Source organism: Rhinoderma darwinii, chromosome 6 (assembly GCF_050947455.1).
Source record: "Rhinoderma darwinii isolate aRhiDar2 chromosome 6, aRhiDar2.hap1, whole genome shotgun sequence".
NCBI classification, from domain to species: Eukaryota; Metazoa; Chordata; class Amphibia; order Anura; family Rhinodermatidae; genus Rhinoderma; species Rhinoderma darwinii.
In genome coordinates, this window is record NC_134692.1 from 83,029,956 (window position 1) to 83,045,800 (window position 15,845).

General features: G+C 43.0%; 1 protein-coding gene across 2 annotated transcripts in view; it reads right to left on the reverse strand.

Moving 5' to 3' along the window:
* STAT1 (signal transducer and activator of transcription 1) overlaps nucleotides 1-15,845 on the reverse strand; it is a 1,010,933-nt gene that overhangs the window by 347,437 nt on the left and 647,651 nt on the right. For both annotated transcript variants that reach the window (XM_075829995.1, XM_075829994.1), the window contains one exon: nucleotides 12,763-12,846. In XM_075829995.1, the coding sequence (XP_075686110.1) occupies nucleotides 12,763-12,846 (84 nt within the window). The remainder of the gene's footprint in view (nucleotides 1-12,762; nucleotides 12,847-15,845) is intronic.

Sequence of the window (15,845 nt, forward strand, 5' to 3'; positions counted from 1 at the left end):
CTCAAAGTATTCACAACAGCATTTAGAAAGTTTATGAACCCTTTAGGTGTTTCACAGAAATTTAGAGCAAAGTAGAGGTGAAATTTACTCTTTTTATACCATTTTTTTTATAACACAAAAGGATTTATCAGAGAAACACAAATTAATACTTATTGCCCAGATTCTGCAGTTTAGAGAAATATCCCACATGTTGCCCTCGGGCGGTAATGGACTGAAGCACCGGCCTCCGAAGCAAAGGAGCACCTAGCGGATTTTGAGCCCTCTTTTTTATTAGGCACCATGTCCGGTTTGAAGAGGTCTTGTGGTGCCAAAACATTGGAAACCCCCCAAAAGTGACCCCAATTTGGAAACTAGACCCCTTGAGGAATCCATTGTAGTTTTCTTGGGGTGCATGCGGCTTTTTGATCAGTTTTTATTCCATTTTTAGGTGGCGTGGTGACTAATAAACAGCAATTCTACTATTGTTTTTGTATACTTTTTTTTTTACAGCGTTCACCGTGCGCTATAAATGATATATTAACTTTATTCTGCGGGGCGATACGATCACGGCGATACCAGATGTTTATAGGTTTTTTTTATGTCTTATGGCGTTTGTACAATAAAATACGTTTTGTAAACAATCATTCACTTTTTGTGTTACCTTATTCTAAGAGCCAGAACGTTTTTATTTTTCAATCAATAAAGCCGTGCGAGGACTTATTTTTTGCGTAACGAACTGTATTTTCCATCAGTACCATTTTTAGGTACATGCGACTTTTTGATCTCTTTTTATTCCATTTTTTGGGAGGTGAAGTGACCAAACAATTGTGATTGTGGTACGGTTTATTAATATTTTTTTTTACGGCGTTCACCGTGCGGGATAAATAACAAAATAATTTTGTAGTTCAGGCCGTTACGGATGCGGCGATACCAATTATGTATAGTTTATTTGTTTGTTTATATATTTTTATTAATAATAAAGGACTGATAAGGGAAAAAGTGGGACTTTTACTTTTATTACTTTTAAAACTTTTATTTTCTTATTTTTACACATCTTTTTTTAACTTTTTTTTTACTTTATTACTTTGTCCCACTAGGGGACTTGAGGGCAGGAGGCCCTGATCGCTATTCTAATACACTGCACTACATGCGTAGTGCAGTGTATTAGAACTGTCAGCTACTCACTGACAGCAAGCATAGTGGGTCCTGACGTTGTCAGGACCCACTAGGCTTCCGTCTATGGCATAGCCGGACGCCATTGTTTGGTGTCCGGTTGCCATAGTCACCATCGCCGGCCGCTATCGCGTAGCAGGCCGGCGATGGCAGCTTAACCCCTAAAAAGCCGCGATCTCTATAGAACGCGGCTTTTAAGGGGTTAATCAGCGGGGACACAGCGATCGGTCCCCGCTGTAGGAGCTGTGACAGCTGCTGAACAAGACAGCAGCGTCACAGCTCCTGTATGTGTCGGGAGGACGGCCGAAACGGCCGTTACTCCCGTGACGTACTATTACGGCATGGAGCGCGAACGATACAGCTGCCATGACGTAATAGTACGTCAAGGAGCGGGAAGGGGTTAAAACTTGCCCAGGGAAGCTGAACGCAAGCGCAGTCATGTGACTGCCCTGCAGATGTTTACATCCTGAGTCAGTGATGTTTCGTACTTTGTTTTCATCTTTCTCTTGGTTGACAAAATATGAAACGTCACTGCATGTAATGCCAGTCCTCTGCAAAGCGACACCAACCTAACTATTAGTCACAGATCATGTGACTGGTCCTCTCTGCCATGCTATGCCTATATAAGGAATAGTCACAGATCATGTGATGCTACCACTATGATCTGCTAAGCTGCATACTAGGACCAAACTACTAGGACCAAACAGTAGTGACTTTGTAAGTAAGCAGATCATCCTTGATTTTCTCCTGCTAGCTACTGTCTGTAAGCAGAATAGATACACTGCTGGAATTTAGCCTGGCATGATCAGTCTTGGAGGTTTTATAAAATGCTTCTATACTTGTCTTCTGCCATTTACCCCCTTCTCCTCCCTCATCTGTCCCTGCAAGCCTGAGTCCTGCCCTCCATCATCTTCACTCTTTATCTCCCTTTTTCTCTAGCCTGACTACTCCTCTCACATCTACACTGCCTTATCTCCCTATTCAAGTACTCATCACCATAGAATTCACTGACTTCTGTATACTCAAGAATGATTTACAGATAAGTCAGTTGTTAGGGAAATGCCTGTTCCCTTTAGATCACCATGATTACTGTTCTAGCTTCTGGGCGGTTCTGGTTTTACTTTGAGCCTATCTCTTTTCTCTGTCCTTCTGCCTATCAGGTGCTGGGTTAGTTTTTATACCTGGCCTGCTCCACCTTTTCTTTGCTTGTGATTTTCCTGTCTGTATGTGTTTTGATCAAGCTACTTAACTACACCCTTTACCTCTGACTTCTGAACTGCTTGGAAATTGACCCTTTGATAACCCTTTGTTTACCGATTTTGATTATCTGCTCTCGGCTGGTTCTGATCTCTGTGTCAGGATTCTGTTGTTGTACTGCAAAATTACCACTAGTGGCCGCTGTTTTACACTTTGAAGAATTGTGCTGCACTTTTACTCCTTACCACTGGAGGCTGCTGTTTTGCCCTTAAACTTGCCCTTAACCAAGATGGCAAATGTTGCATCGTGTGAACCATCTTGTTTCCTGTTTGGGCCTACTTCAGACCACATGGAATACCAAACAGTGCTTGAGTATTGTGACTTGTTCCAGTCTCCTGCTCCTGAGAACTGTCTTTACCAGACTGTTCCTACTTCCTTGCTATTTACTACTACTCGTGTTCCACCATCCAAGCACTGTTGCTGGGGACGTCTCACCGGGTTCTGCACTGTGCTCCGCTCGCTACTTCTGACCATAGGATTCCAGCAGTGTTCGCCAGTATCGTAACAGGATACTCAAGCCATTTCCATGGAATCCACCAGAGAAGCAAGTTTGGAGGTTCGTGTGAACAATATGAACTGTTTGCTTACTAACATCTTTGCTGACATGCAAACTTTAAAGACTAAATATTTGGCGTTTGAAAATCAAACAACCCATGATGTTCAAGTTTATGGACAAGCTACACAGGGTATACAAGGCATGGTGGCTCAGCAAGCAGAGCTGATCCGGGAACTTCAGAATCGAGTTGTGACCCCAGCCTCTTCATCTACCCTGCCGCTTCCACCATTCAGGTTTGGTGGGGATCGTGACAAATACCGTGGATTTATAAACCAATGCAAGTTATATTTTGGTGCACATCCTGCTCACTTCCCTACTGATAATTCAAAGGTGCTGTGTATTATTATGCTTCTGACACATAAGGCTGTAGCCTGGGCAAGCCCTCTTATTGAAACCAACGATGCTCGGCTTGATGACTTGGATGCCTTCCTAGCAGCCATGAGCCAAGTATTTGATGATCCTAACCAGTGTACTACAGCAGAAGCAGCGTTGATGGCTCTACGTCAGGGCAGACGCTCTGTTGCCGAATATGCCACAGATTTCAGACAGTGGGTGATGGATACTGAGTGGAATAATGCTGCAAAATTAACATTCTTTAAAAAAGGACTATCTAGTGCACTTAAGGACGAGTTAGCACGGGCGGAAGCTCCCACAGAGTTTGATGATTTTGTACACCATTGTATTCGAATAGACACTCGGCTGTCAGAGCGTCGACAAGAAAAATGGGGTTCTACCTGGTCCCGTAATAATAACTATTACTCGTCTGCTTCAGCTCCCACTCCTAGAGACTCTGAAACAAAGAATTACCAAGAACACCAAGCTGAACCTATGCAAATTGACAGTATACAAAAGCGTGAAAGTGCCGATAGAAGAGAACGAAGGTTTCGAGAAAATCAATGCTTCTATTGTGGTAAAACTGATCACTTCCTTATCAATTGTCCATGTCGTCAACGCAAGATGGTGGCGGTAGTAGCAGATCATGACTTCTCTGATGTAGAATCTGTTTCTTCTGAACAAGTGCCACCAGTGCATGCACTCATTCATTCAGTCTCCTGCACAGCACCCAATATTAAAAAAGAACACAAAGACACTCATTGCTTTATTCCCATCAAGTTTAGAATTGATTCTCAATGGATATCCGCCTCTGCCATGGTGGACTCTGGAGCAAATGGGAACTTTATGGACATTTCTTTTGCTAATAAACATGGTGTAAAATTTCAAGAGAGACTGTCACCCATTCTTATGGAAACTGTAGATGGATCCCCTCTGAACTCAGGTCCAGTTGATCAAGAGACTGAACCATTGGAGATAATTATGAGACCTAATCACCATGAGGTTCTATCTTTCCTATTAATTTCATCCCCACATTTTCCAATTATTTTTGGACTACCATGGCTGCAGGCTCAGAACCCTACAATTGACTGGGAAACCAAAGAAGTGTCTTTTCCATCGGAGGTCCCCTCCTCAGAGTCTTTACCAGAACAATCTCACGAAGAGATTGAAGGGGAGCTTGAAGTATCTCCTAAATTACCTCCTCTATATGACGAATTTAATGATATATGTGACAAAGAGAATGCTAATAAACTTCCTCCACATCGACCTTACGATTGTCCGATTGAACTGTTGCCTGGAGCAGCTATACCTTTTGGATGCATCTACCCATTAGCAGAGCCGGAACTGAAGGCTCTTAAAGAATACATAGATGAAAATTTAGCTAAAGGTTTTATTCGTCCATCTTCATCGCCAGCAGGTGCACCTATATTTTTTGTTAAAAAGAAAGACGGCTCTTTGAGACCTTGCGTTGACTATAGAGAATTAAACAAAGTCACAATTAAAAACCGTTACCCTCTGCCATTGATTCCGGAGTTGCTGGATAGAGTTCGTCAAGCTAAAATATTCACCAAATTGGATCTTCGAGGTGCATATAATTTGGTTCGCATTAGACCAGGTGATGAATGGAAAACAGCGTTTAGATCACGTTATGGACATTATGAATATTTAGTCATGTCTTTTGGACTTTGCAATGCCCCTGCAACCTTTCAGCATTTTATTAATGATATCTTCAAGGACTTGTTAGATCAGTTCGTAGTCATCTATCTGGATGACATATTAATCTTTTCTAATTCTGCAGAAGAACATCAGAATCATGTGAGAATGGTGTTGGAACGTCTGAAAGCATATCAACTCTATATCAAGTTGGAGAAATGTGAATTCCATCAAACGGAAATACAGTTCTTGGGTTATATCATTTCTCCCCTAGGGTTACACATGGATTCTAGCAAGATTCAAGCAATTAGAGACTGGCCAACTCCAAAAAATGTGAAAGAGGTCCAACGATTTGTAGGATTTGCTAATTTCTACAGACTGTAAAGGATCTGCCAGGCACAGCGGGGTTAACTCCCAGAACTAATCAGTCAGCACCTGAGAATACATCCCTGAGACTGACTCCTGCTTCCACCATTCAGGCTGGCAGGCTTAGGAGTGGGAGAGCCTATCGTAACCTGGCCAGACTCAGCTAGCTCCCGCCCTCGGTCTATTTAAGCCTGCACTTCCTGTCCCTCGGTGCTTGTTATTGCTTTTGTTTCTTTCCTTGTGGTTCCTGGCCCAGCTACAGCTCCTGCTATTTTTGATCCTGGTCCATACCGACCCTGGCTTACCGACTACTCTTCTGCTTTTCGTTTTGTACCTCGCACACTCCTGGCTTGACTCGGCTCGTTCACCACTCTGGTTGCTCACGGTGTTGCCGTGGGCAACGGCCCCTTTTCCTTGCTTGTGTTCCTTGTATGTTTGTCGTGTTTGTCGTGCACTTACTGAGCGCAGGGACCGCCGCCCAGTTGTACCCCGTCGCCTAGGGCGGGTCGTTGCTAGTAGGCAGGGACAGAGTGGCGGGTAGATTAGGGCTCACTTGTCCGTCTCCCTACCCCCTGCCGTTACACAGACGTTTTATCAAGAATTTTTCGGCCATTATTACACCAATTACCCAATTAACAAAGAAAGGGATACCTTTTGTGTGGTCTCCTCAGACACAAGATGCTTTTTTCAATTTGAAAACAAAATTCACAACAGCCCCTATACTGGTTCATCCTAACCCTGAAAAAGCGTTTATTGTTGAAGTGGATGCTTCAGACTGTGCAATAGGGGCTATTCTATCACAGAGAACTGGAGAGAAAGATTTGCTGCACCCTTGTGCTTACTTTTCTCGAAGTTTGACTTCTGCTGAAAAGAATTATGACGTGGGGAACAAGGAACTCCTAGCCATCATTGCTGCGTTCAAAGAATGGAGACATCATTTAGAAGGCACAGCTCAACAAATAGTGGTTCTAACTGATCATCGTAACCTTGAATTTGTTAGATCTGCCAAATGTTTGTCTCCCTGCCAAGCCCGGTGGAGTCTGTTTCTAAATCGTTTCAACTTTGTGATCTCTTACAGGCCTGGTTCCCGAAATGGTAAGGCCGATGCCTTATCTAGGTTGATCTCCAATGACTCCTCCTCGACAGTACCACCAACAACTATTCTTTCCGAGTCCAATTTCCTGGGGGTGATCCATAGCAAGGACTTGCTTGATGAGATAAAGGAAGCCTATGAGACCGACCCAATTCTTTTGCACCCACCAGATGAAGTGTCCCTAACTTTCAAAAATCAAGTATGGACTAATTAGCACTGCATTTACGTTCCAGAAACTGTAAGATTAAATGTGCTAAAATTAATGCATGACTCTAAACTAGCAGGTCACAAGGGGATTCAGAAAACACAAGAATTTCTTTCCCGCTTCTTTTGGTGGCCCAATTATCAAAAAGATGTGAAGAAATATGTTTCTTCTTGCAACACCTGTGCCATGTACAAAACTCCTCGTACCTCACCCATGGGATTATTACAGCCTCTGCCAATTCCATCTCGCCCTTGGGGATCTATCTCTATGGACTTTATTGTCGACTTACCAGTCTCCAAAGGGAAGAATTCCATCTTAGTAGTGGTTGATCGGCTCACTAAAGCAGCCCATTTTATTCCTTGCCCTGGACTACCTTCTGCTAAAGAGACTGCTGATCTTATAATTCAGAATGTGTTTCGTCTTCATGGAATACCAGATGAAGTGGTTTCGGATCGCGGAGTACAATTCACATCAAGATTCTGGCGGAGTTTTTGCACAGCACTCGACATAAACGTCAGTTTGTCTTCTGCTTTTCATCCCCAGTCTAATGGTAAGACTGAGCGCACAAATCAAACGTTAGAACAGTATCTCCGATGCTACATCTGCCATTTACAGGATGACTGGGTCGATTTGCTTCCAATGGCGGAGTTCTCCTACAATAATTCTCAGAATGCCTCCACTAAACAAACACCGTTTTTTGCAAATTTGGGTTACCATCCCAGTATTCTTCCCAATCTTCCCAGAGAAACTTTTATTCCTGCAGTGACTGACAGAATACAATCACTTCAACAGAATCTGGAAATGCTAAAAATTACATTATCAATTGCCCAGGAGAAATATAAAGAAACAGCAGATAAATCTCGTAGACCTTCTCCAACCTTCAAAATGGGAGATGAAGTATGGCTTTCCACCAAGAATCTGAAACTTCACTTACCTTCAGCAAAATTGGGCCAAAAATTTATTGGTCCTTTCAAGATTATTGGACAAGTAAACTCAGTGGCTTTTCGTCTCAAACTTCCCAGACCAATGAGAATACATCCAGTGTTCCATGTATCCCTACTGAAACCTGTTGTTTCAAATCCATTTCCAGGACGCCACCTGCCTCCCCCTGATCCTATCGAAGTTGATGGACAAGAACAGTATACTGTTGAAAACATCCTGGACTCCAGGATATTCAGAAATCGGTTGCAATATCTAATAAAATGGCAAGGATATGGCCCTGAGGATAATTCATGGGAACCTGTAGGCAATCTCAATGCTCCTCGACTGATTAGGGAATTTCACCAAAGATATCCAGATAAACCAAGTCAAACATCGTCCTGAGGCCGCTGTCGAAAGGAGGGAGTAATGTCAGGATTCTGTTGTTGTACTGCAAAATTACCACTAGTGGCCGCTGTTTTACACTTTGAAGAATTGTGCTGCACTTTTACTCCTTACCACTGGAGGCTGCTGTTTTGCCCTTAAACTTGCCCTTAACCAAGATGGCAAATGTTGCATCGTGTGAACCATCTTGTTTCCTGTTTGGGCCTACTTCAGACCACATGGAATACCAAACAGTGCTTGAGTATTGTGACTTGTTCCAGTCTCCTGCTCCTGAGAACTGTCTTTACCAGACTGTTCCTACTTCCTTGCTATTTACTACTACTCGTGTTCCACCATCCAAGCACTGTTGCTGGGGACGTCTCACCGGGTTCTGCACTGTGCTCCGCTCGCTACTTCTGACCATAGGATTCCAGCAGTGTTCGCCAGTATCGTAACACTCTGCTTTACCTGATATCCACTTGCTTACTGTTTTGGACGTTCTGTTTACCCTCTGGCTGTCTGGTTCCTGTTCAGTTTTGCCTGCATTGTACCTCTTATCCAACACTGACCTCTGCTAAGACAACCTGGGTTCTATGCAGCAAAAAACATCCAGCCTTGCGGTCGGCTCTGGCGAAAACCTTAGTAGCCTTAGACTCTGTCGATCAGAGTTATGACTGATTTGATGTTGCGGATTTATTTGCATGCTTTCTCCTGGCAGTCTCCAGCAGCTTTTGGGGGATTGTTCAACTTGCAATTCCATAACATTAGTGAATTCTAATGCATGGAGAACTGGAATAGGGAGATCCAGCATCTCCAGTAGAGATTCAAATAATTTTATTTTATTTTGCATAGGAATACAGGCGTCCTATACCAACGGGTGAGTAATTTAAATGAACTCTTCTGGATCCTCACACATTGGGAGAAACCATGAGAGTTAAGGTCTTTTTACACTTGGCAAATATCGGGCAGACAAGCGTTCATAGAATGCTTATTGCCACTAATTGCCTTGTGTAAACAGGGCAGCGATCAGCAGATGAACGTGCATACGCTCAATCATCTGATGATCGTATAATTTTAAAAAACTAAAATACTATCGGTGTAAACAGGGAGATGCGCTGCCGACATGATAATAATGTATGGGGACGAGCAATCAGAGCAACGACCACTCGTCCGACATTCATAGCTCCTTGTGACAGGAGTAAACGAGCACCAATCAATGAGCTGTCTCGTTGATCGGCGCTCGTTGCACCGGCCAAAATTGGCCAGAGTAATAGGACCTTTAGACAAACTAGTTTTGACTTCTATGAATTACCTGTCAAGTTCATGTTTCCATTCCCCATATAGTGCGGTTTTGCACTATAGCCATGAAGTAGCAGGGGTGAATAGAGGTACTTCTAACTTCTGAGGTGTAGGTTTTGAAGTCAACAAAAAGGAATGGGCTGTGATTGCAAGAGTTTCTTTTCAATATCTGTATGCATGGCAGGAGGTTACAGTAAAACCAGGTCTAGCCACTGGAAAATAGGGTTTGCTCTGTAATATGTATAAACATCAGGTATCACAAAATTACCATGCCGTAATTGCTGTTTCAAGAGGGAGTACGCTAACCTGGGACGCCTGTCGCTCCACTATGAAGTAGGCTGAAAAAGGATTTAGGGAGCTCAATAGGTATAATTTGCATTATGCAGAGAATTTTGGGCAGAATATAGGTCTTCAGTACGGTCTTCCGACCCATTCAAGACGTAAACATAAGTCTCATGTTAGTAATTTGAAATCTAATATTGGACAGCAAGGGGGTATAGTTGAGGGCTTTTGCAGTTAGGGATGGTGGAACAAATTACGGTGAGTTCCGAAGCTGTGACTGTGGCACAGTGATTGGCTCTAGCTTCCTCTGAAAAAGTGGGGAGTTTAATGGAGTCTAAAAAATAAGATATACAGTCATGTCTCGAGGGAGGATCCGCATTGTTGTTAATTGAAGTAATATTATAAAGTATTATAAAGGGATTAGTGGTATAGATATAATTCTTTAGCTATGTTTTCGTGTCCGTGCGGAGTAACCCAGAGGACTTCACAGCATGGACAAAAGACCATTTTTTTTTTCGCTTTTTAAACACTAATGTGATCTTGGAGCCTTTCTCACCATAAACATAGTGTTTGTACTTACATAAATGTAATGCCCTAGCTTCTTTAACATTAGGCTGGTCTTTCCACTGCTGTTTAAGGGTATGTGCACACGAGGGCATTACGTCCGTAATTGACGGACGTGTTTCGGCCGCAAGTACCGGACCGAACACACTGCAGGGAGCCGGGCTCCTAGCATCATAGTTATGTACGACGCTAGGAGTCCCTGCCTCTCCGTGGAACTACTGTCCCGTACTGTAATCATGTTTTCAGTACGGGACAGTTGTGAGGCAGGGACTCCTAGCGTCGTACATAAGTATGATGCTAGGAGCCCGGCTCCCTGCACTGTGTTCGGTCCGGTACTTGCGGCCGAAATACGTCCGTCAATTACGGACGTAATGCCCTCGTGTGCACATACCCTAAGAAGCAAATGATCCTTCTGAGCATTCTGTAGATTAGTTTACTTAAGGGGTCTACTTAAAGGGTAACACCCACCCAGCATGTAGAGGGTACCACAGGGCTCTGCATCTGCTCTCTAGTGACTCACACGGAGTAAACAAGAGCCGAGGAGCAAGAGCAGAGGAGGAAGCTCACAGTCTTTCCTGCAAGAAACCGGTGATCCTGTCAGCAAGGAGAGATGGTAAGTGTCTATGTGTGTATATGTCTCTGTGTGTGTATATAAATCTCTGTGTTTGTATGTGTATATGTTACAGTATGTGTGTGTGTCTATATATGTGTCTGCATGTGACTATTTGTAAGTGTGTGGGTTCAATAAAATGAAGATATCTGTGCTGCCCCCTATATACTATGCTGCCCTTATATACTATGCTGCCCGTAATATACTATGTTGCCCGTTATATATTATGCTGCCCCTATATACTATGCTGCCCCTTATATACTGTGCTGCCCCTATATACCATGCTGCCTCTTATATACTAACCTGCCCCTTATATATTATGCTGCCCGTTATATACTATACTGCCCCTTATATTCTATGCTGCCCCTTAGGAATACACCACATTTTCATATATGTAATCTATAAAACTTTAACCAATGCATGGCAATTAATTCATGGAAATAATATTCTAATTTTCTGAGGCACTACATTTTGGGTTTTAATTAACTGTTAGCCATACTCATCAACATTAAAAGAAAAAATGCTGGAAATAGATCACTCTGTGTGTAATTAATCTATTTAATATATGAGTTTCAGTTTTTTAATTAAATTACTGAAATAATTGAACTTTTTGTTAATAATCCAATTAATTGAGAAGTAGTATATATATATATATTAACTGTTGCAGTTCTGTAACAATTAGTCTTCTTTTCTCTCCGTCATCTTGCTGTGAGGGGAGAGTGAAGAAGGCTATAATAACACGACAGTGAAAAAATAATTCATTGCCATTTTGCATCAGTTTATCTCCAAACTTTTATCCATTTCCCGGCTGTCTGACCGTTTTTAACCGATGTTTGTCATCCGTTTGCCATCCATTTTTCATGGGCATTAAAAAAAAAAACAAAAAAAAAAAAAAAGGCATGAATTTCATTTTTCAGGGTTTTTTTGTCCGAACCCCCTGAAAAAAATCACAGTGCCCATGTAGATAGTGCCACACACCCCTGTAGATAGCACCACACCCCCCTCTTTAGATAGCGCTACATCTCCCCACCTGTAGATAGTGCCACTGGGGCTCCCTCTAGAATGGAATCCCTGGCCAGATCTCCAGCAACAAGGCATCGGCAGTTGGAACGTATAAAGCCATATGGCTGACATGAAGGGGTTAACTTCATTCTGCTGGTTGATAAAATGACGACAATACCAAAATGTATATAGTTTTTTTTAAAGTTTTACAGCGCTTGCACAATAAAATCTCTTTTTAAAAAAATATATCCCAATATTCTAAGAGCCATAGCTTTTTTATTTTTCCATCAAGAGAGTTGTATGAGGGCTTTTTTCTTGCGGGATGGACCAGTTTTTATTGGTAACATTTTGGGGTATATGCGACTTCATTATGACTTTTTATTTAATTTTTTAGGAGACAAGGTGACCAAAAAAAAGCGATTCTGGCATAGTAGTTTATATATATTTTTTTTTTTATCACGTTCATCGTGCAGGATAAAAAATTAAATAGCTTTATAGTTTGGGTCGCTATGGAGGTGGTGATACCAAATATATATAGTTTTTTTTTGTGTTTTCATTTTTCCCCAATAATAAATCACTTATGGGAAAAAGAGTTTGAATGTTTTTGAACTTTAAATTAAACTTTTTGATTTTTCAAATTTAAACTATTACTTTTTTTTTTTTAGTACCACTAGGGGACTTGAAGGTCCAACTGGCTTATCACTGATATAATACACTGAAATACTTACGTATTGTGTATGTGCCTATGTATCTGTGGAAGCAGGGCAAATGTCTGACTGGCTGCGGATTTCCATGGCAAAATCGGTCATTTGCCAGGGGTTCCAGGAGCGGGCCCGAGGGTGATCAGTTTCTGCAAATGGGTTGTCTCAGATGATACCACCCCTTTAAAAGTTTTTAGTTTTTTTTTTAAATTAAATTACTTTAGATAATAAAACTGGTGTAATTTTCAAATAAAAAAAATAAACCTTGGAATTTACTTGAATCTAAGCTTTAGTGTCAAATTTACTGTAAGTAATGCAGCCCTTTCTCATTTAAGTTGAATAATAAGTACATATCAAGCCTTTCATTTGTAATTCTAGATACTGTACCTCCAAATCCACAACTAAACCAGGCTGACAAAGCTGTGTCTCAAAACTCAAAGAATGAAGTTCTTCAGTAACAATAAGTGGTCCCTAAAAAAAAAAAAGAAAGAACACAATAGAAGTTAAGTGATAAGCTGTAAAATATAGGAAAAAATGAGCAAAGTATTACCAAGGTGATACCTGTAAATGGATAACTAAGATATTACAATGTTAGCTTTTAAAGCACTAAGTTTGTTCTTTTGGCACGTACAATGAATAACAGATCTTGTACACTGAATCGTTAGAAAATTAGTATTGAGGGGAGGTTCACTTTATTTTTTAAGCATTCACCACAAATTATATATATGTACATACACATATTCAAGCTATATGGACAAAAGTATTGGGACACACCTCTTAATCATTGAATTCAGCTGTTTCATTAAGTCCCATTACCACAGGTGTATAAAACCAAGCACCTAGCCATGCAGTCTGTCTTTACAAACATTTGTGAGAAAATAGGTTGTTCTGAATATGAGCAAGGTACTGTATTAGGATTTGCCACAAGTCAGTTTGTGAAATTTCTCCCCTCCTAGATATTCCACGATCAACTGCGAATGGTATTATTGCAAAGTGTAAGCGTTTAGGAACCGCAGCAAATCAGCCACGAAGTTGACGCGCATAGTGCATAGGAGTTACCAAAGCTCTGCTGACTATAAATACAGATTTCCAAACCTCCTCTTGCATTACATCCACACAAAAATTGTGCGTCAGGAGCTTCATGGCAAGGGTTTTCATGACTGTGGAGTGACAAGACACCTTTCTATATCTGCAGGCTTGTAGACAAATCTCGGTTTGGCAAATGCCAGGAGAACGTTACCTGCATAACTGCATTGTGCCAACTGTAAAGTTTGGTGGAGGAGGGATAATGCTATGGGGTTGTTTTCTAGGGGTTGGCCTAGGCCCCTTAGTTTCAGTGAAGGAAGTCTTAATGTTTGAGCATACCAAGACATTTTGGTCAATTGCATGCTTCCAATTTTGTAAGAACAGTTTTGGAAAGGCCATTTTCTCTTCCAGCAGGGCTGTGCCTCAGTGCACAAAGCAAGGCAGATAAAGGCATAGTTGGGGGAGTTTGGTGTGGAAGCACTTGTCTGGCCCGCCCAGAGCACTGACCTCAACCACATCAAACACATTTGGGATGAACTAGAACAGAGATTGCAAATCAGTCGCTCCAATGCTGCATTAGTGTCTGACCTCACAAATGGTCTTCTGGATGAATAGGCAAACATTCTCATAGACACCTCAAAGTCTTGTAGAAAGCCTTCCCAGAAAAGTGGAATCTGTTTTAGCTGCAAGGGAGGGACCAACCCCATACTAAAGGGAGTCTGTCAGCAGAAATTGGCCTATCAAAGCAGCAGCACAGTAATATAGTGTAGCCTCACTAGACTATAACACTATTTTTATTTTTCAGATGAGTGGTTCCATTGCAGCAATAAAAACTTTATTCTTTATATGCAAATTAGCTTTTTGGAGCAGTAAGGGTGTAAAGGCAGGAAGGAGGTGAAGGGAAAGTGAGCCCTAATCTACCCACCGCCCTGTCCCTGCCTACTTGCAACGACCCGCCCTAGGCGACGAGGTACAACTGGGCGGCGGTCCCTACGCTGGCTAAGTGCACAGGAAGACAAACAGGGAACACGCAAGGGAAGGGGCAGTAGCCACGGAACGCCACGAGGAAACGGGGCGGCGAACGAACAGTCAGGACCAGGACGAAGTGAGTACACCCGAGCGGGCACGGAGACAGAAGCAAGCCAGGGCAAGCAAGCAGGTCAAGCAGAACTGCAGCAAGGCAGAAGCACGGCAGAAGCAGGCTGGAGCAAGCAGCAGTGGGGCCAGGAATCCAAAAGAATTACAAGCACTGAGGGAGAGCACAGGGCAGGTAATAAAGGGCAGGGGGCGGAGCTAACTCCGAGAGACCAGGCCGCGATAGGCTCTCCCACTCCTGAGCCTGCCACCCTGGTTGGTGGGAGATGGTGTCAGTCGAACAGGTCTGGCCTCAGGTGTGGATTGATTAATCCCAGGAGTATAGCTAGATGAAGTACCTGGCAGATCCCTAACAGTACTCCCCCTTTTATGAGGGGCCACCGGACCCTTACTAAGGGGACCCGGTTTAGTGGGGAAGAGGAGGTGGAACCTCCTGATCAATACCCCAGCGTGAACATCACGGGCAGGTACCCAAGTCCTCTCCTCCGGCCCGTATCCTCTCCAATGGACCAGGTACTGGAGGGAGCCCTGGACCATCCTACTGTCCATAATCTTGGCCACCTCGAATTCCACCCCCTCAGGGGTGAGAACGGGAACAGGAGGTATCCTCGAGGGGGACCAGGACGGGGAGCAGCGTTTAAGGAGGGAGGCATGGAAGACGTCATGTATGCGAAAGGATGGGGGGAGCTCCAGACGGAAGGATACAGGGTTGAGGACTTCAATGATCTTATAAGGTCCAATAAATCGGGGAGCAAACTTCCTGGACGGGACCTTAAGGCGCAAGTTCCTGGACGACAACCAGACCAAATCCCCGACGACAAACCGGGGGTTAGCAGAACGTCTACTATCCGCCTGAATCTTTTGTGCGCTCTGGGACGCCTCTAGGTTCTTCTGAACCTGGGCCCAGACAGTGCACAGTTCCCGATGAACCTCCTCTACCTCAGGATTATTGGAACAACCAGGGGAGACGGAGGAGAACCTTGGGTTAAACCCGAAATTACAGAAAAACGGGGAGACCCCTGACGAGTTACTGACCCGGTTATTCAGGGAAAATTCAGCAAGGGGAAGGAATGAGACCCAATCGAATTGACAGTCAGAGATGAAACACCTTAAATATTGTTCCAGGGATTGGTTGGTCCTTTCCGTTTGGCCATTAGTTTCGGGATGGAAGGCGGAGGAGAAGGACAGATCAATCTCCAACTTTTTACAAAAAGCTCTCCAAAATAAGGAAACAAATTGTACCCCTCTGTCAGAAACGATATTGACTGGGGCCCCATGGAGACGCAGGATGTGTTTCACAAACAAAGAAGCTAACGTCTTGGCGTTAGGTAGCTTCTTAAGGGGCACAA